General features: G+C 35.0%; 1 protein-coding gene across 2 annotated transcripts; it reads right to left on the bottom strand.

The window, feature by feature from the left end:
• Positions 1-1,190: 1,190 nt before the first annotated feature.
• crhbp (corticotropin releasing hormone binding protein) lies at positions 1,191-12,791 on the bottom strand. 2 transcript variants are annotated; one of them, XM_059358076.1, is made up of 7 exons: positions 12,525-12,791; positions 12,344-12,437; positions 10,600-10,757; positions 8,012-8,222; positions 6,961-7,106; positions 3,936-4,071; positions 1,191-2,001 (listed from the first exon to the last, which is right to left on the bottom strand). In XM_059358076.1, the coding sequence occupies exons 1-7, from the start codon at positions 12,612-12,614 to the stop codon at positions 1,847-1,849; spliced, it is 990 nt and encodes a 329-aa protein (XP_059214059.1). In that variant the 5' UTR covers positions 12,615-12,791; the 3' UTR covers positions 1,191-1,846. The 2 variants fall into 2 exon arrangements, with proteins under 2 accessions (XP_059214059.1, XP_059214060.1); XM_059358077.1 differs by having other exon boundaries at positions 3,936-4,053; positions 12,525-12,789.
• Positions 12,792-27,831: the final 15,040 nt, after the last annotated feature.

Here is a 27,831-nt window from a genome sequence, read left to right on the forward strand (position 1 = left end):
GAAACCAGTAAGGACACAACACCAGCCTTTAATCTTTCTGTTGTCTCAGCCAGTGTTTACTGCTACTAATTAAGTAATTATTTAATTATATAACGACCACCGAGTCCGACTGGTCCCTCCTCCGCCCTCCATCATCATAACAACACAACGCAGAGTTTGTTTTCTCAAGATCTCGAATTAATTATATCGTTATCTCGGGAAAACAACTGTCGTTTTTGCAAGTAAAGCAGCAATGTCCTTATAATGAAGCCCCAGGTCAAAATATAGCCGAACTAACTCCTGTAATGTCATTTTCATACAGAAACAAGCTGCAATGCAGAAGGTGTTCTTACAGACACCATGCGGCATGCAATACTTTCTGGTGCTCACCAGAAAGTATCTCGTGCTCACAAGAATTTTTTCTCGTGCTCACAAGAAACCAAAGTTTTTTTTTATTTTCACCATGTCCCTTTAGGGCATGGGTCTCAAACTCGCGGCCCGCGGGCCAATTGCGGCCCTCGTGATGATATTTTGTGGCCCCCACCTTGATATGAAAGTTTAATGTGAGTTTTATATGAATGGCACTTTACCGTGTTGTGTATGGAAGGTCCCTTTAATTACTTTTTTTGGTAATTTTGTGTCTTTTTTAATAACTTTGTGTCTTTTTTAAATAATTTTGTGTCTTTTTTTGGTCATTTTGTTTCTTCTTTAAGTAATTTATTTATTTTTCTGTCATTTTGTGTCTTTTTTGGGTAATTTTTTGGTTCTTTTTGGTAATTCTGTGTATTTTTTGGTCATTTTGTGTCTTTTTTGTCATTATGTGTCGTTTTTTAAAGGAATTTAGTGTTCTTTCAGTCATTTTGTGTCTTTTTTTTTAGTAATTTTGTGTTTTTTTGGGGGTCATTTTGATACTGCCTCCAGTGGCCCCCAGGTAATTTGAGTTTGAGACCCCTGCTTTAGGGGCTCAGTAAGCTGCCTTACAAATGACACTTTTTTTTTTCTTTTTTTTTAAGGGAGGACAGTCTCTTTCAAAATGTGCCTTTACAGTTTGTGTTACGTGTCGGCCCACATACTTCTGTTTGCTCCTGAACAAACGGATCGCTGCTGTCTGGACAGGTGGAGCATCGAATATCTCCCATATGTGTTCCTCCACTGAAACTAATGGATTGAAGGTAATTTAATGGAGCAGTGCACAGAGCAGATATCCCCTGAATATCCTGAATCTAAATATAAATGTGTTTATCTGATAAATGGGTCAGATCACAAAAGTTAATGTGAAGTAAGTTCATTTTCATTTGCAAGAATAATGATTCTTTGCATCTCAATAAAACAGCATTAAAATTTAGCTGAATTACAGGAAGATAAAACAGAAATATACTTTTGTATTTTAACTGCACATAAAGATATAAAGTCAGTTTGTTCTTGCTCTTCAGATGAACTGTTCCCTTAGTTCTTCTGTACAATAACAGGAAACACAGTTTAGTGCTTAGTCATGCGGTATAATTTTATTACAAAAAGGTTTTTATACAAATTCAACTGCATAATGGCAATGAACACTTGTATTTATTGTATTGAAGCCTTCTATCTGAGACCATTCAGCAAAATAAAACCCAGAAGTAACATTCATTTCAGCACCATTCCTTTAAGAATGTTGACCATGAACTCATATGTAAACAAAATAAAATATGTCATACTTTTTTTAAAATAAATACACAATCTGTACACAAAGAAACATTCAAAGAAGAAGAAAAAAACACAAAATGGCACTTTAACAACAACCAGAATAAGTGAAAAATGAAAATAATCATAAAAGTTTGCAGTCAAATGATGACACACGTGTCACGTTATGATCCTGCTGATCATATGATCAGTTGTTGAAGCAGAAATCCTCCACGTTGTTGAGTTTGATGGTCTGCAGCTCCTGACTGTCCAGCAGTCGGTAGCTGAAGGACACGCGGCTGATAAACTTCCCACTGGAGACCATCCGCACCACCGTGTTCTCACAGCCCACCTTCAGGTGTGCTGCAGAGAAGAACAGGTAGGGGATATTAGTTTATTATTAGTTATTAATATTATAATAGGCCTGAGTTAACCAGGGTGATAGAGCAGCTGTTCTCAACCTGGGGGTCCGAGATGATTTCTGGGGGTCGCCACGTCATTTTGGAAGTCAGTGTTAATGTGTTTTAGTCTTTTTTGTGTCATTTTGTGTTTTATTTTTAGTCATTTTATGTCTTTTTTGGTCATTTTAGGTCATTTTTTGGTAATTTTTTTCTCATTTTGTGGTCAATTTGAGTCCCTTTTTGCTTAATTTTATGTAATTTTTTGGTCATTTTGGTCAGAGAGATGTTTTAGGTTTTTTTTGGTAATTTTGTGTCTTTTTTTGGTCATTTTGTTTCCTCTTTTTGGTAATTTTGTGTTTTATTTTTAGTCATTTTATGTCTTTTTTTAGTCATTTTGTGTCTTTTTTTAGTTATTATGTTTCTTTGATAGATCAGCTATTCTCAACCTTGGGGTCCCGACCCCAATTGGGGTCGCAAGATGATTTCTGGGGGTCGCCAAATCATTTTGGAAGTCAGTGTTCATGTGTTAATGTGTTTTAGTCTTTTTTGGGTCATTTTGTGTTTTATTTTTAGTCATTTTGTGTCTTTTTTTGGTCATTTTATGTCTTTTTTGGTCATTGTGTGTCTTTTTTTGGTCATTTTATGTCTTTTTTGGTCATTTTGTGTCTTTTTTTGGTCATTTTGTGTCTTTTTTTGGTCATTTTATGTCTTTTTTGGTCATTTTGTGTCTTTTTTTGGTCATTTTGTGTTTTATTTTTAGTCATTTTGTGTCTTTTTTTGGTCATTTTGTGTTTTAATTTTAGCCATTTTGTGTCTTTTTTTGTCATTTTATGTCTTTTTTTAGTCATTTTGTGTCTTTTCTTAGTGATTTTGTGTTTTATTTTTAGTCATTTTGTGTCTTTTTTTGGTCATTTTGTGTTTTATTTTTAGTCATTTTGTGTCTTTTTTTGGTCATTTTGTGTCTTTTTTGGTCATTTTGTTTCCTTTTTTGGTCATTTTATGTCTTTTCTTTTGTCATTTTGTGTCTTTTTTTGGTTATTATGTTTCTTTGATAGATCAGCTATTCTCAACCTTGGGGTCCCGACCCCAATTGGGGTCGCAAGATGATTTCTGGGGGTCGCCAAATCATTTTGGAAGTCAGTGTTCATGTGTTAATGTGTTTTAGTCTTTTTTGGGTCATTTTGTGTTTTATTTTTAGTCATTTTGTGTCTTTTTTTGGTCATTTTATGTCTTTTTTGGTCATTGTGTGTCTTTTTTTGGTCATTTTATGTCTTTTTTGGTCATTTTATGTCTTTTTTTTTTGTCATTTTGTGTCTTTTTTTTTGTCATTTTGTGTCTTTTTTGGTCATTTTGTTTCCTTTTTTTGGTCATTTTGTGTTTTATTTTTTGTCATTTTGTGTCTTTTTTTGGTCATTTTGTGTTTTATTTTTTGTCATTTTGTGTCATTTTTTGGTCATTTTGTGTCTTTTCTGATAATTTTGTGGTCAATTTGTGTCTTTTTTGGTCATTTTGTTTCCTTTTTTTGGTCATTTTATGTCTTTTTTTGGTTATTATGTTTCTTTTTTGGTCAATTTTGTGTCTTTTTTTGGTCATTTTTTTCTCATTTTGTGGTCAATTTGAGTCCCTTTTTGCTTAATTTTTATGTAATTTTTTGGTCATTTTGGTCAGAGAGATGTTTTAGTTGTTGTCTGCTTCATTATTTGTTCAAAATTTGTCGTATCAACTGAGTTTGTCTGATCTGAACTGTGCGTGTGAGATTGTGTTCAGTGAGGACAACATGCATGTTAAATTGGGGGTCGCGACTCAAAAAGGTTGAGAACTCCTGCTCTAGATGATGTGATGGAGGAGATGAGTGTGATATATAATGTGTGATGGAGGAGATGAGTGTGGACTCACTGGGACCAGTGAAGGAGATGCAGAGGTCGGTGATGGGCAGCAGCTTGGACGTGTCGATGCCGTTTCCTCCCAACAGCTGCACAAAATCTCCTGATTCTGCACAAGCAGGCATGGACCTCTGAGGAGATAAACAAGACTTACAATATCTGTCAAATACTCCTGACATTTAATTTATCAGGAGGCATTGACCTTGAACAACAATACATACAAAACATTAAAAAAATACAGCTGCGGGTGCTGCTGTTTGTCTGTTTGTATCCTGTAAGATCAACAAGTCCTGCAACCAACACGACCACATATCATCTGTCTCTAGCCTGTAATACAGAGCTGGGCATAATAATAATAATAATAAATCAATGCAACAGCAGTGCTTTTATTTTGAAGGTGATTTACGAATGTGCATGCATGCATACTCGCCTGCAGAGAAATGCTTTCCACAAAAACCACTGAGTTAAAATACCAAAAATGTATGGTAACACTTTACAATAACCAACTAAGTTATGTTTATAGATGGTTTATAAACCAATTATTAACCATTTACTACATATTTAATCTTTAAATAATTTCAACCAATTTCTAAAATGTATATGAATCATTTCTTAATCATTAAAATACTTAATATGGTGTTAAAAATGTTAAAATTAGTGCAACTTAAACTATTAATATATTAATAATTATAATTTAATTGTTTGTTAATGGTAAAGTAACTATAAACTTACATTAATATAGCATCTATTTGTCATTTATAAATTATTTAGTTAGTAAAACATTAATAAATTATCTATTTACCATTCTAAATGGCCTATAAACGGTTTATAAATGATGATTAAACATTAATAAACTATCTGTTTAACGTTTATAAATGATGGTTATTGTAAAGTGTTACCAAATGTATTTAAAAAATGGAAAAGTTTATGGAAAAAAGAAAAGATAATGATTGTGGTCTTTACTATTTTTATTGCTATATTTTACTTACTCCACATTAACTTAGTCTTATCATAACATGTGTTCTTGCTAGTAGTGGTTATGTTGTAACCGTGGTTCTCTGAGTGAAGAGACTACGCCAAACATATGAAATATGTATAAAAATAATATATGAGTGGAGAGATAGTCTTGAGACGATGGAGAACGACTTTTTTAGGTTCAGTAGATATCCGTGATTTGGGTTAAAATAAGTTAGTTTGTCGTGTAACTTCAATTACGTGCATACTTACATATGAGTTAACTTTGAATGCGATAATTAAATATTCAATAATGGTTTCAAATGGGAAATGAATGGCAGTCTTCTGAATCAAAGTGCTGTTTGTTCCACTGTGACCTCCACCCTCAGCAGATGTTTTTGCTCTATATAATATGTCTCATATACGTCACACTACACTTGACTTGCTCCTGTCATAACCACTGAGGCCACTAGAGGTCACTACCACGATAAATGTAAATAATGGCCTTAATAAGCTGCTGGTACAAACAGCCTGTTAGGGCTTGTTTTGTGGTCTTTGTGAGATATTACTCTGTTTTCTCAGAACCCTCTCCAGTTCTAGACATGTCCCCAGACCACAATATTTACTACAGAAAATCTTGAGACAACCTATGTAAACTTTCAGGAACAAAAACATTTTTCATGCAACCAGGCTGTGTCTCACCTCCACCTTGCCCCAAAAACATTTTAGCCAACAGTTGTGTTTGTAGTCACTGGATGATGGAAACCCAAATATTCACGACTCCTTCACTCTGTTTTGGTCTCTACCAACCCCTGAGGGAGATATCTGCCTCTTCAGCAGCTGAATCTTATACTTACACCTACAAAAGCCATGTACTATAATTGGTTTTTAACCCACATATTCATGAGACATAACTTATATACTTAACTAACGTCATGTACGTAAGATTCATCACAACCAAAAACAATAACTGCATGCTAGACATTGGTACAATGAAAACACTTTTTATAATAATATTTCATTCAAACTAAAGTTGAGGGAAACTGCAGAAGCTGTTTTTTCATTACGAAGAGCCAATTGGTCTTTTGACCCATTATTTGTTTTAAAATATTAATTTTAGACCTCTTTTGTCCTTCAGTTCTGGGGACTTGTTGTTCAGTTTACTTGTATATTTCTGAAGCATCAATAGAATTCCCAAACAAAAAAAAAAGTGCAAAGCTATTTGTAATCTGGACTTCCAAATAACTGTGAAATCACATGCAGTTAAGACGGAACATAAGCTTAAGATTTTAAAGGTTCAGTTCACTGAAATCACAACAATTAGTCAGGTGGCTTGGGACCAGATTTAATTATAATGGGGACACGTCGTAAAAAAGCGGCAAATTTTTTCCACATGCTTTCTATCACTATAGGTTTCAATTTTTGGTAGGAGCCATGGAGGGGGAGATGGCAGCCATATAACGTCTATGAGAACCAATATATCTTCCAAGCCACTTAGAAGGTCAATCTTGGTGTCAAAATCTACATTTTCTGTTGGGAGATGTATATACAAGATCTGATCTGACATGAGATGAAAGCGTTCCCTTGATTTTATTTAGCAGTGTACATTGCAGCTAATCCACACTCTCCAGTGAACATTGATTCCAAACATTTTCAACTCAGGATTCCCTGCTGAAGACCTACCAGTCTGGGAAAAAAATTAACATATTTATTTGATCAAATAATCATCTGGTGATATTCTCAATAGTTTTACATGATTCCTTGACCCAGAAAATTTAGATTTTGACACCAAGATTGACCTTCTGAGTGGCTTGGAAGATATATTGGTTCTCATAGACTTCATATGGGTGCCATCTCCGATCCACAATCTTGATGAAGTGGCTCCTACCAAAAATTGGAACCTATAGTGATAGAGAGCATGTGGAAAAAATTTGGTGCTTTTGTCCAACGTGTCCCCTTTATTTAGCTAAGACACTTGACTAAATAGTTTGTTTCTGATTGTTTGTTCTGTTTAAATTCACCTTTTGTTCTGGAGTAGGAAGTTAAAGTGGATATTGTCTATAAATCTGTGCATGTTTGTTCACCTTGGGGAAGTTGTTGAAGTGTCCCAGGCTGAACTCAGAGACGTCGATCTCGACTGGATAAATGATGGAGAAGCTGCAGTTCCTGTGCTGCTGCGGGATCACCATAGTGTAACTGCCCTCTGGGGACTGGGAGATCACATTACACGCTGCAGGGACACAACAAACAACAAATTAACATGTAAAGATGCACTTATAATGACCACCTGTTTAAAACAGCTCTTTTTCTTTCTAGAGTTTTTTTCATAATAAAAGAAGAAAAGTAAAAAATAAAATATAAGAAAAAATAAGAAAAATAAATAAATATAATAATATATTCCTATATGGTGATCATAATAATATTAACGCTAATAATTATAATAATATGTCACAAAATATATTCTTTAGTATTTACCATTTAAAAAAATATAATAAAAAAACAATATTTAAATAATAATAATAAACAAAACATACATTTTTTTGAAACCCTGAATTGATTTCTGATTATTTTGGTTGGTTAAATCATTTGTTAACTGAATTTAATCTTGAAAATGAAGAGATAATTTTGATTTTAAAGAGAAATCAACATATTTTCAGTTCAATTTGGCCTTTAAATGTAGATATTTTGTTGTTTGTTGATCACATTACACGCTGCAGGGACACACAACAAACAATGACAACATGGAAAGATGCACATAAGAAAAAATAAATATAATAATATATGACTATATGGTGATGATAATAATATTAATGACAATAATTATAATAATATGTCACAAATATATTATTTAAATTTAAATTTTTATTTAAAATTAAAATTTATATTTAAATTTATTTAAATCCTCAAAATCTTTGAACGTTTGGTAGTTTTGAGCAGGGCAGAAGTTGTTTAAGAGGTTTATGCAGAAAAAAGTAGAAAAAAATATTAATCTGTAAAGTTTTTATAGCATTTTTTTTTTGGAGGTGGACATTTTCAGCCCAAAGGGCTCGAAAGGGTAGTAAATTAAAGTCAGTTAAAGTTAAAGTTAATTAAATTAAAGGCCCTGAGGGTTAAAGTGTGAGTGTGTAGACGTACGGAGAGGGTTGATGTGTTTCCTGACGGTCAGCGTGAAGCTGCTGCCGGCGTTGTGGATGCGGAAGAAGACCATGGCCACGTTCTGGTTGGAGCGAACGCTCCTCCTCGCTGATCCCGAGTCGCAGTAATCCACGTAGCGCTCGTAGAGAGGCAGCGGGTGATCCAGGGAGCTGGGGAACTTCTCTCCTTTCATCACCCAGCCGTCAAACACCTGCATGAGACAGGTGAACACACATCAACAAGGAGAGGGAAGCTTCACAGTCAGGCTTTGGGGATTTCTGCAGAATTTTGTTCAACCCTTTATTGGGCAAAGAACTATATTTGGTAACTTCAGGTAATATTTCGAGAAAAAAGTTGCAAATTTACTCGATTAAAGTGGCAAATCTACAAGAAAAAAAATTGCAGATTGAAGAGATTTAAAGTGGCAAATCTGCGCAAAAAAAGTCGCAGATTTACGAGAAAAAAGTGGAAAAAAAACAACTTTTTTCTCCCAGATTCACTACTTTAACCCTTAATAGGACACTCATTGAAATACTTGCAAATTCCAAATTTCAACCCTAGAGAATATTGGAGGATATTACATACTGCCAGAATGTGTAAAAAAAACCATATGAAAATAATATTTTAAGAAAAAAGTTGACAAGATTAAAGTGGCAAATCTACGAGAAAAAAATACGTAGAATTTAGTTTAACCCTTTATCGGGCGAAGAACTATATTTGGTAACTTCAGGTAATATTTTGAGAAAAAAGTTGCAAATTTACTAGATTAAAGTGGCAAATCTACAAGAAAAAAAAATCGCAGATTGAAGATATTTAAAGTGGCAAATCTGTACAAAAAAAGTTGCAGATTTACGAGAAAAAAAGTGGGATGTATTAGAGAGGAGAACCAAGCAACCTACGTGGTCATATGGGTTGGAGGACTTGACGAGATATATTCTTCATTTTCACTTTCTTTGTTCCCATTTAGTCTGTGTTCCACCAATGAGACATTCCCCCTTGAAACTTCTCAGATGGTTTCATTTAAACAGCTGTTTGATATAAAATTATCCAATATTTCATCGAAAAACTATGTAAAAAATTAAATAAATACAAATTTGAGTAGGAAAGCTATCCCCCTGATTTTCTATCCAATAAATCATCTCAAAACCAGATAAAAGGCAGTTGTAGAAGAAGTTTCAGATCCCTTACTAAAGTAAAAGTAATAATATCACACTGTGAAATTACTCCATGAGTACATTAAGTAAGTTACATTTGGTGAATTTTGTATGCAGGACTATTATTTGTATTCTCCTTTTACAATGTTGTATTAGTACTTATGCAGTGTGTAATCGTACGCAGATGACACACACATTTACATAAAAAAAGTTGCAAATTTACTAGATTAAAGTGGCAAATCTACAAGACAAAAAAAATCGCAGATTGAAGATATTTAAAGTGGCAAATCTGCGCGAAAAAAGTCGCAGATTTACGAGAAAAAAGTGGGAAAAAAGCACATTTTTTCTTGCAGGTTCACCACTTTAAATCTCATAAATCTGTTCATTTATTTCTAGATTTGCCACTTTAATCTCGTAAACTCTTTTCTCAAAATATGACCCCCCTCCCCCGGGTCCATATGTTTCTTTTACACATTCTGGATGTATGTAATATCCTCCAATATTCCCTAGGGTTGAAATTTGGAATTTGCAAATATTTCAATGAGTGCCCTATTAAGGGTTAATATAGTCTAAATTTGCATGGACTTTGGATCATCATGACCAGTTTTGCATGCAGAGAGTCTGTGTCTGCAGCCATGGAGAGGCTGTTTGTGAGTAATCAGGTTAGCTTTATGTTAAAGGAGCTTTTTGTCTAATCTGGAAGTGTTTCTCAGCAGTTTGGTGGCATTAAAACAAGCACAACAAACTGTTTAATACATAACAAAAACAAGGTCACATTTCAACACCAGAGATTACTGAACATATATATATATGAACCTGGTCTCACAGAAATCCGTGAAATAGCCACGGAATCACTCAAATTTCCGTGAAACTGACACGGATTTGGCTACAATGCAAGTTAATGCCAGTCATATCCCGTGGATATTCCAACATACAAAGTGATTATGTACATTCACTGAGTGAATATTTAGAAAATAAAACATATATTTCTCGCTAGAAATGTGATCAAAATCCATTTTATGCAGAAACAAAGTCAAAATATTGATTTTTTCACTAAAAATGAGAGAACTGTCCGCCATGTTTTTTGTTCTGACCGCCGGGACCTTGAAAGTCACGTGACTTGGAACAAACCAATAGGAACAAATATCCATGGAATAGCCACGGGATATGACTGTCATTAACTTGCATTGTAGCGAAATCCGTGTCAGTTTCACGGAAATTTGAGTGATTCCGTGGCTATTCCACGGATTTCTGTGAGACCAGGTTCATATATATAGTTATATAACAGACTGTAGCTGTTTCTGTGCAAAGCGGGTAAAAAGGTAAAAATTAAAGCAATTAAATGATTTGAAGTTGATATTTTAGCTCCTCTTGGATGCACCTCCCACCTATATTATATTATTATATTATATTATATTATTATATTATATTTACCGTGATGAAGTCTCCTCCCCTGCAGTCGATGTCCACGTTGTCATAATCTACGCTGATCACCTCGTTGGGTTCGGCCATGAAGAACGCAGCACAGCTGAGCTGAGGACGCTCCGCCGTGAAGGTGAACTGACCTTCTACTGCTACCATGTCCAGGCAACCTACACACACACACACACACACACACACACACAGCAGTCTGTTTATACACTTTACACACAAAACCACTAGAAAATAACATCTTTACAGAGTTGAGTTTGATGTTGATAAAACTAAGTATGAAATTAAAACAGTGTTATAATTTCATAGTGAAGACAGAAACCTTTTTATCCCTGTCATACAAGCTGTCAATCATGTCTTTTGGAGGATACAGTAGGTTATGAACAGATTACATTGTAATTTGTAATTTATTTATTTCAAAACAGTGTTTTCCAAAGTCCAAATCCCTGAAAATAACATCTTTACAGAGTTGAGTATTATGTTGATAAAACTAAGTACACTGAAAAAAGAAAATAGTTGAACCAACTTAATTGAATTGTTTCATTTTGGTAACACCTAAATGAATTAAGTTCTTTCAAATTATTATTATTATTATTATTATTAAAACTTATTAAATTAATTTGAAAGAACTTAATTCATTTAGGTGTTACCAAATGAAACAATTCAGTTAAGTTGGTTCTTTTTTCAGTGTATGAAATTAAAACAGTGTTATAATTTTGTAGTGAACAGAGACCTTTTTATCCCTCTCATACAAGCTGTCAATCATGTCTTTAGTAGGATATACAGTAGGTTATGAACACATTACATATAACAGTGTTTTCCAAAGTCCAAATCCCTGTATATATATATAATTAGAATAGATATGCATATCATGAACAAAACCTCTAGAAAATAGCATGTATGAGAAGCTTTAAGCACTGTAATTATTCTGTATTTCATGTATCTAAATCTAGCTTCTCTGCTACTCTTTACTACATTTGTCTTTACATTTTATGCCAGTTTTATGTCAATAAAACTAAGTTTGAATTTAAAACAATGTTATAGTTTTGTAGAGAAGACAGAGATATATAAATGTAAATATAGACCTTTTCATCTCTCTCATACAGGCTACAGTTGGTTATAGATATTATATATATGGAACTGTGCTTTCCAAACTCCAAATCCCTGTTTATTTAATTAGAATAGATATGCATACCATAAACAATACCACAAGAAGATAGCATGATGTATTTTGTTTTTAATTTAAGTATGGCAATAAACTGCAATCAAATTAACTTCTTCTTTTTTTTGCCTTTTTCTACAAATTTGCCTCTCTGTTACTCAACCTAATTTGACATTTTGCCAATAAATGTAATTTAAACTGGAAAGCATAACTAGAGAGAAAGAGAGAGAAAGTGTTTTTTTATATGTTTAAAACTGATATTTTATACTTCTGTAGTAACGACAGTGAGAGATAAATAGATGCAACCTGTCAGTCTTTTTTGCTAAATGCACGCTAATTATTAGTTCATTAATTAATCAAGGGATCAACTATTTTGATAATTGACACGTCATAACAGTATTTTTTTTAATGCAAAAAACTGCAGAAAATGCTGTTTTTTCAGCCTCTATACTGAATATCCCTGTCCTGTTTTTGACTGACAAATCCAGACAATTAGACACATCACCTTCTTTTTACTATTTTCTGACAATCTATAGATTTAAAAGGCAGATATGTTACTGTATATTTAAATTGAATATAACTCACGTAAAGGTCGGCGGTACAATAACTCCTCCGGTGTTTCTCTCTTAAGTTCCGAGTTGAAAAATGAATATAATTCATCTTTGGAGATCTCGTTGTTCTGCAGAAAGGAATAAAGTTTTAAGAACAAAGTTTAACTGAAATGTGATTTTTTTTTTTGCAAGTAGAATAAAGTGAAGGAACTCACCTCAATATACCTGGAGTCTCCCTTGAGGACAGACAGACACAGCACGAGGAAGAAGAGCTGCTCTCTGAACGTGCGCTCCATAACGCGCATCTCGGTCTGCAGTGCGCACCTGAGCGGAGAAATCTGAGCTGCTCTGCGACCAGCGGAGCTTTTTATAGGGACCTAGTCCTGCAGGGACCGGCTGACAGGGTCGCTGTCACACACCGTGGACCCCCCCTCTTCAGCTCCCCGGCCAATTGCGTGGTCGTGACGGAAGCAAACATGCAGGTTGAGACAGAGAGAGAGAGGCAACTGATGCCAAATGACGCTCAAACAGCACAAAGCAGCTCCGAGCAGCGCTGAATGATCATTAAAGCTCTTTTAGTGTCACTGCACCTGACTCTGACGTGCTGCTTTCCTCTCTTTGGCAGGTAAAACTTGATTGATTGTCTTTATTTCGAACATGCAAGCAAGTAAAAAAAAAAACAACAAAAAAAAACAAGTTTAAATATTAATAGATGAATAAATAAAAAACAAAACAAAAAAAGTAACAACAAAAAAAATTGAGAAAACAGACACTTTCTGCAAGATCGAAGTAGGAAGAAGTAATAAAACTGATTGAGTCCTACCCCTTAACAGGTCTCTATATCTATATACATATATATATAGATATGAATAATCAATATAGTCACATATATTATAAACAATTTTATATATACACTACTGGTCAAAAGTTTTAGAACACACCAACTTTTCCAGAATTTAATTGAAAATTATGCAGTTTAATGTCTCAGTGTACTCTGAAATTAATGCACATTTGCAACATTTAAAATTCTTTATTGAGCATGATAGTGTTTTGAAAGTAAAAAAAAGATTCAAAATCACATTTTATGTTGGACTAAAGGACTAAAAAAAGACACAAGAAGACCAAAAAAAGACACAAAATGACAAAAAAGACACCAAAAGACACAAAATGACTAAAAAAAGACACAAAACGACCAAAAAAAGGCACAAAACGACAAAAAAAGACACCAAAAGACACAAAATGACTTACAAAGACATGAAAAGAATTAAAAAATGGACAAAATAGCCCAAGACTCCATAGAGTTAAGTTGTTAACCCATTTCTTGTTCCCTGAAAAAGGCCTACTTGTATAATTCTGAAATGTACATTATTTTTCAGTTTTGGTTAAGCTTACCTTTTTTTATTTACCTCTGGCAGTTCACCACTTACCTTTGGACCCTTTCAAGCTGTTCATTTGACTTGAACTGCTTGAATTTCAATAAAAAACTGGAAAAATTGGGGTGTTCTGTACCGGTAGTGTATATATATATATATATATATATATATATATATATATATATATATATATATATATATATATATACTATAAACAATTTATATTACATTGTAAATACCTATACATGTATATTGTAAATTACTATATAAATATAAATATTATAAACATAAATACAATTACCATGTGTATTACAAAACTACAGTCTACATATGTCCATGTTACAGAGGCTTTTCTAAATTTCTGTACTTTGTGAAGATGATGTCTTTATATTTGTTTTTAAACTGTCTTATGTTTTGGCTTTTCTGTACTTCCACACTTAACTTATTCCACAATTTAACTCCATAGACGCTGATACAAAAGCTCTGAAAAACTGAAGAGATTAACAAGATTTTCAGGGTTCGGTTGGTACTTTGAGGATTTTCAGGATTTTCCTATAAAAAGTAAATGTATACATGCATGCAAAAGTAATTAAGTAAAAGTTTTAGGTACTTGTAGTAGTATATCCTTTTGCAGGGTTGGAGGATAACATATATATAATATATTATGTAATGAGATGACAAAAGTACGTTGTATTTATGGTACTGCTGATACTTTTATGTAAAGGTATACTATGCAGGACTTTCCTAATAAACAATGTATAGGCTAATGCAAAAGTAATCCCCTCTCACTGATCACAAGTGTGTGATTTTATTTTAATTTAGCTGTTTTTGGGACAATTCTGGGTGTTACACTTTGGGCACAAGCTACAAAAACAGTGGGGGAAAATATAACAAAATATAAATCTTGCAAACACTTACCGGGCAAAGCTTATTCAAAAACAAGTAAATCTGGAGTTTGATGCACACTGTAAAAAATAATCTGTTTAATTTACGGTAAATACCGGCAGCTGTGGTTGCCAGAACTTCACCGTAAAAATTACAGTGAGTGGATTTTCTATTCTAAATTTAAATGTAAATATCAGCAAAAACTGTAATTTGACTGAATATTCTTGTTATTTTAAGGGAGATTGTGTCATTTATTCACACATCATGGTATTTCTCCTTTAATTTTGCATGGGAATGTTATATTTTTACAGCAAAACTGTGTGTTTCTTCCAGTTTATGACAGAAAAAGTTAAAAGTTTTGTGCTATTCCTTGATTTACGGTAATTAAGTGTCTAATACGGTGATATATCATTTTTAATTTTACGCCCTATTTCTGATGTATTTGACAGTGTTATACTGTTATTTCTACAAACATATTTTACAGGGAGGAGAGGCCAAATTTGAATTTTGTGTTCACAAACAACAAGTAAGCAACAATTCCTGCATAGTCTGTCTTTAAGCAGGTGTTTCAATGCAAGACTTTAAGTATCTTATATAGTGTTTTTGCTTTTTTTTTTATCTAACTCCATACATGTCATTCATCAAGGCTAAAACCACCACACTGCAGCTTAATTAGAAATGATAGTTACACTTATCAGGTTAAACACCATCTGCTCTTGAAGAACATGTTATATGATGGAAAACTCCAGTAAAGCCAGTAAAAGGTGTGATTTATTTTGTCTACTGCGAGGATAAGAATCCACCTTGAAGATCCCCGTGACACACAGTGTCGAAACATAAATAAAACAGAATGCAATCATTTTCTAATGCTTTGTGACATATGTTCAATTAAAAACTGTACAAAGGCAACATATATAATGCTCAAACTTTTGTTTTTGTGAGTAAAAACTCACTTGATGCATCCTGTTTTTTATTTACATCCCAACATTTTGCAATCAGGGTTGTATTTTTTATTCAGAAACCAAATAAAAGAAACCACATGGTGATAATATATATAATATATAATATAATATAAGTATAAAATAAATCAATTTGCAACAAACCTTCAACATGGGGTCAAAATAACAACAGAAAGTAACAATCTCTTTTACTATTCTGTCACAGTTTTTATCAATAGAATAAGCAAAGTAAACAGGGGTCAAAGGTCAAGGTGCAATTTATTGTCATTCCCAACATGCATTTACTTTGTATTCAGTGGAATGAAATGACATTCAGAGCTGCACAATAAAGACAGAGAGAGTCCAGAGGTCAGCAGCTTAAAAAACATATAAACAGGAAGCAGGCACTCCAGAAAAACAAGAAGAATCGTCTATGTTTATCCTGTTTATCTTGCTTTTTACCCTGTTTTCTAAGCGCACAAGAAACATTTTGTAACTGTGGTTTATTATAAACAGCACTGACTATAAAATTAATAAAAGGCAGCAAATAAAGATGTTGCCATACCAGCTCGTCCCTGTGGATTATTCTTTCTTGTGTCATTTTTATCTAGTTAACATGTGCAGTAGTGTCAAATTGTTGTTTGCTGTTTACATTTGTGATGATGTATAATTAGTCTTATTTCTAGTTGCACTGACCCGCGGGGCTGGACTGGAACAAAAAATCGGCCCTGGCCTTTCTGCCCTGACCGGCCCACCACAACTGATGACACACAAACGATCTTAGTGCTCTCCTAACCATGTAGACATACTCAAAGTATTGCACCATTCCCTGGTTCTCTCCTCTCGTCTCGTCTTGTCTACTGTCTAACTTGGAAGACTCTCTCTACACTGCTCTCAAAGAACCAAAAAACCATGGATTTGATCAACTGGTCTCTTAACGCAATTGACACCATCTTCTCGACGAGAAGTCGCGGTTCTGGGGAGCCGGCCTGTCCCGAGGGAACTTTTGTGGCCGGTTACACGATGGACGCCTGGAGCAGGTGGCGTGTCGTGTGCCTGGCACCTCTGTCTCTTAAGGACATTGAAGATGTTTACCTATTCGGAACCATGATAACAGGGTTTTTGCTGTTTGGATTGGGCTTTGCTCTGGTTTATCGAAACACAAAGGAAACGGTGTCAGCTGTCAAAGGCCCCATAAAGCTGCCCGTGATGATTGAATCAATGGCCAGGGCTGTCGGAACTCAGACTGTGGCCACAAACCGCGCCGTGGATACCATCCAGGAAAGGGTGGCAGCCCTGGAGAGGGATCGATCCGGAGACCGGTAGGGACATTTTTACATTTTTACCATCGACAGGATTAGTAGCAAAAAAATCGCTGCCACTTCCACCCACAGCTCAAATTCCAATCTTATCTGGCTTCCCCCAAACAACAGCCTTGGCTCAAAGGCCGTTGCTAATCTTCCCTGCTGAGGAATGTAGTGAGACACTACCATCCCATCCTCCCCCCCTCTCGACTCCCACAACCACCTGTTGAACTGTCTGCCTTTGCTCTGGCCCAGGAAGGAAGGCCATCTGGCTGCGGATCCGGATGGCCGCCTGGCTATGCTGCCCCCCCCCCCTGCACGTCATAAGTCTATTCATGTTGTGAAAGTGTACCATGCCATGTTGCTGAGGTTTTTTACATGCTTTTTTTCCTCCTTTCCTCTCCCCATGTGTGATGTATTTCTCTCTCTTCATACCCTGTCTTCCTGTCCTGTCTACCTTGTGATATTGTTTGTGGGTGTATTATGCGTTCTGGACGGGTTGATGGCTCTATTTCATTATACTTGTACTTGTACTCTGTGCAATGACAATAAAGGGTTCATTCATTCATTCATTCATATCCACACTACACTACATGTAGACCTGCTGTGATTTCTCCAGCGCTCTCTTGAAACTGGAAGTACATTCACTAAGCTGCTTTCACACCTGCCGTGTGTGTGACGCCTTCCTCCTAACAAACCCTGAAGCCTTCAGTGCATTTTAGGGAAGGTGAGACAACTCAGACTAAACCTTGTGGAACACCAAAAAAATACCCAGTTTGTTAAAGATGGAGACGGGTCTCCCCTCAAAAGGTCAATATAAGGAGATTGTACATTGCAACAAAAGCCAACTTGTATTTTTTGGCCTAAAACAGTGATTTAAGTTGGTAAAACTTGGACATATAAATCATTGACATTTAGGGCGATAATGTAAGTTAGCACAACAAAGGAAGCCAGTTGTTTGCTCAAAAACAAGTTGGTGAGTTGTTGTTACTTATATCTTTAAGTTGGGGTTCACAACAAGGGACAATAGTTCTGATAACTCTTATTTCTTTGTTGTGAAATGCAGGAAAGCGGTGAAATTCGGTCGTTAGCGAAAGCTAGCGGCTAACTGATGCTAGCGGCTAACTGATGCTAGTGGCGCTGCTTGTTACAGCGACAAGAGTAGCCATTAGCGTATCAATGCTAACTCAAAATTGTGGTCGCAACATGAGCTGACATTTCATAGCGGCGTTACAATCGTGCCAATTCAGCACATTGCAGAAGTTAGCAGAAGTAAGGATTAAAAGTTTTTACAATGTAAAATTATAAGTTAAAAAATCTGAATTCGTTGAGTTGAGCAAACTCAAAAACAAAACTTGAAATATTTAGTTTAATTGTCCAATTGTTAAAATTTTATCGAAGTTTGTTGCCTTGAAATTTTGAATTCACCCAACTTTTCTTTTTTTGCAGTGCACAGGCAGCAAAATACAACTTATATTTACGTTTTAGACTGTCCTCCACCGCCATCTTGCTGATGTAGAAGTAAGGATTGCTGGAGATGTGGAGGTCCATCGATCACACTCAGATGGAGAGAGTATCGGTTGAACAAACAGTCTTTCACCCAGAAGAACGGGGTTCATGTCCCATGTGAAAACAGAAGTAATTACTACTTACATGCATTTGTTTCCTGTCTTTTATAACGCCTAACCAGGGTTTTTTTGCCCTAAACCTAGTGGTTTTGTAGCCTAAATTCAGAGAAACGAGCCTTTCTTTACAACAGCAAACCCTTCATGTATGTATAATGGCCTGTGTGTTATTTTTAGGTGGTGAAGTTAAAAACTTGTAGTTCCATGCAGAGACTGGTGTCCTTGACTAAGAGTCAAGGACACCGAGAGTCTGAGCTGCGTCCCCGAGGTGTGCAGGTGCCTCCGGCTACTGGAAAGGTCAGACCGGGCCTCGGTGTAATCCACACTGTTGGTAGAAAAACATCATGTTTGTGTCTGCAAGATAAGCAGTGGTTATATAAACCTGGCAAATGGAAATTCAGCTTTAGACAATATCAGTTTGAGCTACGAAAAAGTATTAAATTCCCACGATGATGATGATGTCACTGTCACTTTTTTTGTCCCCCAAAGTATCAATGTCAAAACTAACTTTCATATTTCTGCCTTATGTTGATGCTGAATAGTTCAACTGAGGCTCCGTTTCCATGGTGACGGTCTGAACAGAAGACGCAAAAGTGGCGTCTCGTCTTCACTTTTTATTCCTCGTTTAGACGAGCGTTTTCAGGAGGAAACCTGCTGATACGGTGATCTAAAGTGTGTGAATGTGATTGTATGCAGCCAGGCGGCATCACTTAAAGCCATAAGAGCATCTTTGGGCATGCAGAAGTTTTCACGCCACACAATTTCATCAGCTACTCCTTCCACAAAGTTCTCCTCCATCACTAGATCTCCCAGGTCTCGTTCACAGCCGTCTGGCTCCTCCCACCAATCGCTGCATCCAGAATGTGATGGAGGTAATTCCAGATCCTTCTCTGTTCACTAATACTATCTGTACATATCCTGGACATTTGGTGGAAAGACTCCTGTAAGTTTATTAGAGCTGCCAGAGCAGCTTGAAGGTCCCACCATGGAAATAATCCCACGTTTCTTTATTTCCTGTCCTGGAGCATGTATGTGACGTAAACACATACGTGACGTGAGCAGATCAGATCAGAGTTTTGTGTCTTGTCAGTGTAGACGACACGCTACGGAGGAGACGATTACACTTTTACACTTTGGAGGGTGGTTTCAGATTTTTGCGTTTTTAAGCCCCAAAAACGCCGTCACCGTCTAAACGAAAGGCACTTCGCATAAAATATTTTGTCGTTTTTACCCGCTAGCGTCCTCGTGTAAACGGGGCCATAGATAGAGAGTCAAACTGCTCCACCTCCAAGCAAGATGGACAAACTGAAACATGATACAAAGGTGACAAATCAGTGGTTATCATTCGCATTTATCATTGCTCCACCAGCTAGTAGGTGCAGTTGGTTGTTATCAGTCCATTCAAGAAAACTAAGCTGCCAAGTATAGTTAAAAGGCTGCAGTTTTCATAATTTTAATCTACAAAACTGCTTCTCTAAAGTTAGGGGGGAAAAGTTACTGTTTAGGAGTTAGAAATTAAAGTTTAAAAAGTAAAATAATGATCCATCCTCTTGTCAAAATATGGTCAAATCTGCCCTAAAAAAAAACAAGATGGCAGCTTGCCAAACTACACAAACCAGTGGGTGACATCATGGTGGCCACGCCCACTTCTTTTAAACCAATGAAAAGTCTCTATCTGCATGGCAGGTTTGTATTGACGTAAATTGATACTGCAACAATGCAACAGTAAATACTGCTGTAACACTATCAGACTTTTTCTTTTCAAAGGCAAGAAAACGTGTGAAAATTTGAAAAAAGTGTTCAAATCCTGCATGCATTCTCAACTCTGCACACCTGACAATCTGTGTGACGTGGGAGATGTGTCTGAGGCTTCTTTCCTGACAAAAGACTCCTGGAAAACCCACATGGTTAAGATAAAATACACTACCGGTCAAAAGTTTTAGAACACCCCAATTTTTCCAGTTTTTTATTGAAATTCAAGCAGTTCAAGTCAAATGAACAGCTTGAAAGGGTCCAAAGGTAAGTGGTGAACTGCCAGAGGTAAATAAAAAAAGGTAAGCTTAACCAAAACTGGAAAATAATGTACATTTCAGAATTATACAAGTAGGCCTTTTTCAGGGAACAAGAAATGGGTTAACAACTTAACTCTATGGAGTCTTGGGCTATTTTGTCCATTTATGAATTCTTTTCATGTTTTTTTTTGTCATTTTGTGTCTTTTTTTGGTAATTTTGTGTCTTTTTTTAGTCCTTTAGTCCAACATAAAATGTGATTTTGAATCTTTTTTTTACTTTCAAAACACTATCATGCTCAATAAAGAATTTTAAATGTTGCAAATGTGCATTAATTTCAGAGTACACTGAGACATTAAACTGCATCATTTTCAATTAAATTCTGGAAAAGTTGGTGTGTTCTAAAACTTTTGACCAGTAGTGTATGTCTAACCATATTTTATACCATATTCCTCGTTTGCAAACTGACCTCTATCTCTCTAGATCCCCATGTTGGCCAAATACAAGATTAATCTCAGACACTAATGCTTCATAAGATTTAAAGTAATCTCTATAACGTTCTTTATATTATTAGGCTTCAGTGGTTTTACACAGCCTATTTTTTGGCGGTGTCATGTATCTTACATGAGTTTGTATTCATTTTTTCCAAAGTCTAGCTCTTAAATTGGCTGTTAAACTATCAGACGTTTTCTTCTCAAAGGAATTATTGGTGTTGCACACATTAAAATGTGTGAAATCCTGCATGCATTCTCCACTCTGCTCTCCTGACAATCACTGTGTGACGTGGGAGATGTGTCTGAGGCTTCTTTCCTGACAAACCACTCAATAAAACCCTCTATTTCTGCAAAAGAAGCAAACTGATATTTATGTTTCAGATATGATACAATTGCCCTAATCATATTTTATATCCTATTCCTAGTTTGTGACCTTTTTAGATCCCCATGTTGGCCAAATAAAAGATTAATCTCAGATATGTATGCTCTCAGATAAGATCCATGTTGGGTTTACTTCCTTGTGTTATTAGGCTTCAGTGTTTTTGCACAAACTATTTTTGACAGCTGTCAGTATGACACATATCTGACATGATAGTTTTTGAGTTTGTGTTAATTTTGTTCCAGAGTCTGGCTCTTAAACTGAGATTCTACAGGATGCATTGAGTGATTAAAGGTGATGACTTGCATGACGTGTCATTCATGCAGCTGCAGTCTGACTAATTGGTTTGGAGTGGGCTGTTGCACTTCATACTGAGTGAAAATGTTTGTTTATAGGACTCTTACTAATTAAATACTGACTTTATGTTCAGTTTCATTCAGTCATTGGTGCATATAGTCATGGATCTCCCAGGTCTCCTCCAAAGCCGTCTGGCTGTTTTGGTCATTTTGTGTCTTTTTGGTCAATTTGTCTTTCTTTTTTTTTTTTTGTCATTTTGTCGTCAATTTTTGTCTTTTTTGGCCATTTTGCACCTTTTTGGGTCATTTTGTGACTTTTTGTGGTCATTTTGTGGTCATTTTGTGGTCAATTTGTGTCTTTTTTTGTCAGTTTGTGGTCAATTTTTGTCTTTCTTTTGGCCATTTTGCATCTTTTTTTGGTTATTTTGCATCTTTTTTGGTTATTTTGCATCTTATTTGGTCAATTTGTATCTTTTTCTGTCAGTTTGTGTCTTTTTGTGGTCAATTCGTGTCTTCTTTTGGACATTTTGTGGTCACTTTTTTGTCATTTTTATCTCTTTTTATCATCTTTTATCATCTTTCGGTTATTTTGTCTCTTTTTTTTGGTTATTTTGCATCTTTTTTGGTCAGTTTGTGGGTTTTTTTGTCATTTTGTGTCTTTTTTTTTGGCCACAAAGTTCTCCTCCATCACTAGATCTCCCAGGTCTCGTTCACAGCCGTCTGGCTCCTCCCACCAATCGCTGCATCCAGAATGTGATGGAGGTAATTTTTTTAACTAATTGGTTTGGAGTGGGCTGTTGCACTTCATACTGAGTGAAAATGTTTGTTTATAGGACTCTTACTAATGAAATACTGACTTTATGTTCAGTTTCATTCAGTCATTGGTGCATATAGTCATGAATTTATTTTAAGTGTTTGCAAATACAGATAATAAAACCACTCAGCATGTTAGAGGTTCCTCTGTGCAGGCTTTAATAATTCTATTGTTTATTTGTTTTAATATTATTTCACACGTGTCATCCTCTATATTATGTCCCTGTAAACAAACAAACCAACGTGTTTGCAGGAACAGGAGCTTGTTGAGTGTTTTCCATTTTTAACCCGCAGACACACTTTTCATTATATTCACTCATTTCAGCTATTTTCTTTTATTTGCGTGCAGACTTCTCCATTCAGATGCTCACTGGAACTATTTTCTGCCTCTGAAACGATGTGCGTAGGGAGTTTTATTTGCAGAGATGCTGCAGCTTCTCATTTAGCCCTGAGAGCTCTGACTGAATAGAGGAAACCATTAAGCTTCAGCATCAGGTTCCATCTAGTCAGATGCTCCCTATTGTGTCCTTTCTGGAAGTTATGTACATTATCTTTTAGTGGAGCATGCTCTGACATAATTAATGTCCACTTCAGCAAATTACTTTTGCGGGATGAAACATTCACATCTGCATTAGATGAAAAGGTCTCCTTATACAGTCCTGTCCTCTCAATGAGGCCGTTTCAGATTATAGTAAAAATTATTTCTCTGACAACAGTGGCCTCTTTAAAACAATTTGAACCAACTAATTTCAAAATAAGACTAAATATGTGTTCAGACAGAACAGAGGGACATTTTATACAAATCAATACTCAACATAAATTCAAAGGAAAGAAGCAGGGGACACAAACTCACCCAGGGAAGCACAGATTGATTCAAAGACATCTGTTTAAAATGGTTGGAACCAGATTTAACGGCAATCCATCAAGCATATGTTTCACTCTGGAGCAAGGAAAAGGACAGAGCTACTAGAGCTACACCTCTAGGGTCATGCTGCAAACCAACAAACCATTCAGATGATTGAATAATTGATTTATCAATTACAGCACATATCCACTACATATTACATTAAATCCAACCCTTTGGCCCTCCTCTATTTGGGGCTAAAACCTAAAAAATGAATCTAAAAAAACAACTGAAAACAAAAGTATTCATCTGTAACTTTTCAGATGGTAATACTTTGCCCAAAGTTTATTAAAAAACTGGAACAGATGATAACAGACGACAGATAACAGCAGCACATGTGTCAATCTGGAGTCTGAATATTCAGAGTCGTGAGTTAAACGCTGTGAAGGAGACGCTGAGACTCGACGGTGTCGTCTCCTTCTATCTGCTTCCCTCTGACACTGATCAACAGCCTCACATCCACCAGGAATTACTAACTTCTGGGAAGAAATTTCAGCTGTTTTCATATTTTCAGCCAAAGAAATTGCATTTTCTTATCACACGATCAACTGTCACTGCTTATTGAACGTCTCCCGTCAATACATTTAGATGCTCAGACTTATATGAGAGGAGGAGGAGCACCAGACAGGTTTGATCATATCATATATATATATATATATATCATTCTGACTTTAGTGGTAAACTCGTCTTACATCAGCGCTGACGTCAACAACTATCTCTGTCCTGACGTCCAGCTGCTCTGATGGATTAGAAAAGGTTATTGGATCTTTGTTCACAAACTCATGGATTCATTTCATGCATGTCTCATAATATAAATAGTCTTATAAATTGTTGTGTAGGCAGTGAAACAGTTCTGCACTAAAAACAACACATTTATATAGAAAAACAGATTTAAAGTACCACAAGCAAAAATAACGATTGTACAGAACGGCCCATTTTAGAATAATATATTTCATATTGGATGACAATGATTAATGCATTCACTTTTAATGCTGCAGCAAGTATTAGTTGATCAGTATAATCAATCATCTGTATTTGTAGAATAACTAGTAACCAGTGGCGGTTCTAGACCAGTTTTACTGTGGGGGCCAAGCAGGGGCCAGTGTTTAATCAGAGGGGCACATTAAAAAACTAATGATTTTTAAGAGATGATATTTAAGCATTCAAATCTTTTATTTTAGGTAATTTAAAAATCGAATTTAAATATATTTGGAAGACACAAATACATTGATTGAAACAATGAGACTTACCAACAATAACAACTATTTTTGTTCGACAATGACATTTCTCATTTTAGTGCAAAATTGATTTTTTTCATTTTGAAAGTGCAGTACATTCAGAATGATCTTTTTATATATATATATATATATATATATATATATATATATATATATATATATATATATATATATACACAAGCTTTTATTGCACAATTCAACTATTATACACATTCTGGGTTCCTTTAGTGTACAATGAGATATTGTTTGAACAAAAAATAAATCAGAATTGTTCCGTCATTCATCGTTATAAATTGATCATTTTATTATTAATTTGACACAGGGGCCACAGCAGGGGCCAAAGGCTTCTACACAGGGGCAGTGGCCCCTGGAGGCCCCTGGTTAGAACCACCACTGCTAGTAACTAAAGCTTTAAAAACTCATGGAGTGGAGTGAAAAAAACAACAATATTTTTACCTCAATCTTTGCCTCTCAGTGGGGTAAAAGTAAGATTAATAAAATGTCCATAGAGGACAATCATGTTCTTGGAAGACACATGAAGGCTCACATTATTTACTTTATATACTTCTGGGTAGCTTTATATACAATAATATATCATAATTAACCTCATAGTGGGGTAAAAGTAAGATTCGTAACATTTTCATAGGTGGTAAACTTTTAATGTTTTGTGTAAAGCTCTTTGATTTGCCCTGTTGTTGAAAGGTGCTATACCAATAAACTTGCCTTGCCTAGTAAATTAAAGGAAACAAAGCCATATTTTCTGAGTTAAATCCAACATATGTTCCTGCTTAAAGAAATAAACGTGTAAAATATGTAAAGGTTTTCTTGGAAGACACATGAAAGCTAAAGATGCTGAATTTGCTCTCATCCTGTTTTCCAGGAAGCTCGATTTCAGCCTCTTCTGCTCAATTTAATCACATTATTCATTGTATATACTGCTGGGTAAATATATTATTGTAATCTACAATAACATATTATCATGTTTTAGTTTATTTGTATTTATAATTGGTCATCTGAATTTGTAGAATAACTAGAAACTAAAGCTTTAAAATGCATGTAGTGCAGTAAAAAATACAACAAAAAAACATTATTTACCTCAAAGTAAGATTCTGAACATTTCCATAGGGGACATTAATGCAAATGCATTGTGAGACAGCTGCACTGTAAAAAAAAATCTGTTTAATTTACGGTAAAATTCCGGCAGCTGTGGTTGCCAGAACATCACCGTAAAAAATATATTGAGCGTATGTAAATGTAAATATCAGCAAAAAAACTGTAATTTATACAGAATAATCCCATTACTTTTAGGATAATTGTGTCATCATGGTATTTCTCCATTAACTTTACATGAAATTTTTATATTTTTACAGCAAAACTTTGTGTTTTTACAGTTTATGGCAGTAGAATTTAAAGTTTTATACTATTGTTTGATTTACGGTAATTAAAAGTATCTACTACGGTGATGTACAATGTTCAATTTTACGACCTATTTCTGATGCAATTTGACAGTTTTTTACTGTAATTTAAACAAACATTTTTTACAGTGTGGGTAGAGTTATATCCAATATATGTTCCTGCTTATGATGAATTAAAAATGATAAAAAATGTATAAAATATGTAAAGGTTTTTCTTGGAAGACACATGAAAGCTACAGATGCTGAATTTGCTCTCATCCTGTTTTCCAGGAAGCTGGATTTCAGTCTCTTCTGCTCAACTTGCAAGAATGTGTAGCTTATAACCCTGTTATGACATAAGCAGGCCTTTGTTTCCCCTAAATCTGAATTATGCATGGCTGAACTGAATCCGCCTTACATGCACACACATGCATATACACACACACACACACACACACACACACACACACACACACACGCTGCAGACTGCTTATGTTACACTTTGATGCACGATGAGGCTTTCACACTTGATGTGTTTGTCCATAGAGTCCTACGGGAGGTCTGACCTTTCTCGTGCATCACTTTTCTTTTGTCCTGATTAGAGTCTGACAGCTCAAAGGTGGTAAATTATATTCATATTTCTCTTCTTTGTTATAATATCTTAATGTTTTTGCATTCTCAGCATAATGTTAAACTATACACTGGAATAAAGTTGGTTTAACCCTTTGTCAGGCAAAGAACCATATTTGGTAACTTGAAGTCATAGAACCACATGGATTTTTACATCACACATAGTGACACTGTGGCATCTGACCAATCAGTAAATCACACAAGATTCAAGCTTTCCTTTATTTTCATTGTATTAAAAAAGTAAACAACTAAATTTACGTGTGCTCCTCATATATAAGGAGCTTTAAAAAAAGACATTCAGACATTACGCATATGTAATAAGTAGTCTAAAAAGATAATAAATAGTTTAAAGGTAAAAGATAAAGTGGTGATGGATGCAGATGATGTGTTATTGTCTATAAAGAGACTATAATAAATATAATAATAATAATGACTCAATTGACCTCGATTTGCAATATAAAATTGAAACATTTTGCAAAAAGTCTTGTAATATCCTACAATAACACTTCAGGGTTGACATTTTCAATTTCCAGGAGTGCCCTATAAAGGGTTAATCTAGTAAATTTGCAACTTTTTTCTCGAAATATTATTTTATTCATTACTCATTTTAGATTTTACAATTCTTTAAACGCATCCAGTTGTCATTAATACTCAGTAGTAACCAGGCTTGTAGGGTGACAAAGATCACATATATATACCAAATATAGTTATTTGCCTGATAAAGGGTTAAAGAAATGTACTGTATTATTTTACAGGGTTTTTCCTCTTTATTAAGAACAAATACCATAAAAATGCAAACTTACTTTTATTTTTTCTACAGTATTATTCAATTGCTTAATGGTCTTGAATAGTACATTTCAGTAAATTTTATCTTATATATATATTATACATATATTTACTGTATATCATCCATATTTTTAAAGACATTATCCGTTAAATGACTTACAGATGGTTACTTTAATTGGCAACTTTTGCTGCCACACTTGACTGTTTTTTCTTTCTGTCTTTCTTTACAGTGTAGATTAATTATTATTGTTTTAATTCCAATACTTTTGTGCTTTTACTGTTTTTGAGTGCATGCCTTTTACTCCTGCCAGACTACTTTTGCTATTTTAAGTAAAGTAAGAGATTCTTCCAATGTGAATCAGCTCATGTGTGTTTTTCTGTTCTCCTTGTTCTAATCTGAGACAGTAAAGATCTTTATTTGTGTCCCTTTGTCACGTTATTTCTCGTCATCCC

Source organism: Centropristis striata, chromosome 19 (assembly GCF_030273125.1).
Source record: "Centropristis striata isolate RG_2023a ecotype Rhode Island chromosome 19, C.striata_1.0, whole genome shotgun sequence".
Taxonomy (NCBI): Eukaryota; Metazoa; Chordata; class Actinopteri; order Perciformes; family Serranidae; genus Centropristis; species Centropristis striata.

Excerpts from the sequence above, each read along its gene's own strand:
- crhbp (XM_059358076.1), bottom strand. The coding sequence starts at position 12,614 with ATGCGCGTTATGGAGCGCACGTTCAGAGAGCAGCTCTTCTTCCTCGTG. Across the intron at positions 8,223-10,599 it reads GGGGAGGAGACTTCATCACG|GTGTTTGACGGCTGGGTGAT; the intron begins GTAAATATAATA and ends TGTCTCATGCAG. Across the intron at positions 2,002-3,935 it reads CATCTCCTTCACTGGTCCCA|CACACCTGAAGGTGGGCTGT; the intron begins GTGAGTCCACAC and ends TCTTCTCTGCAG.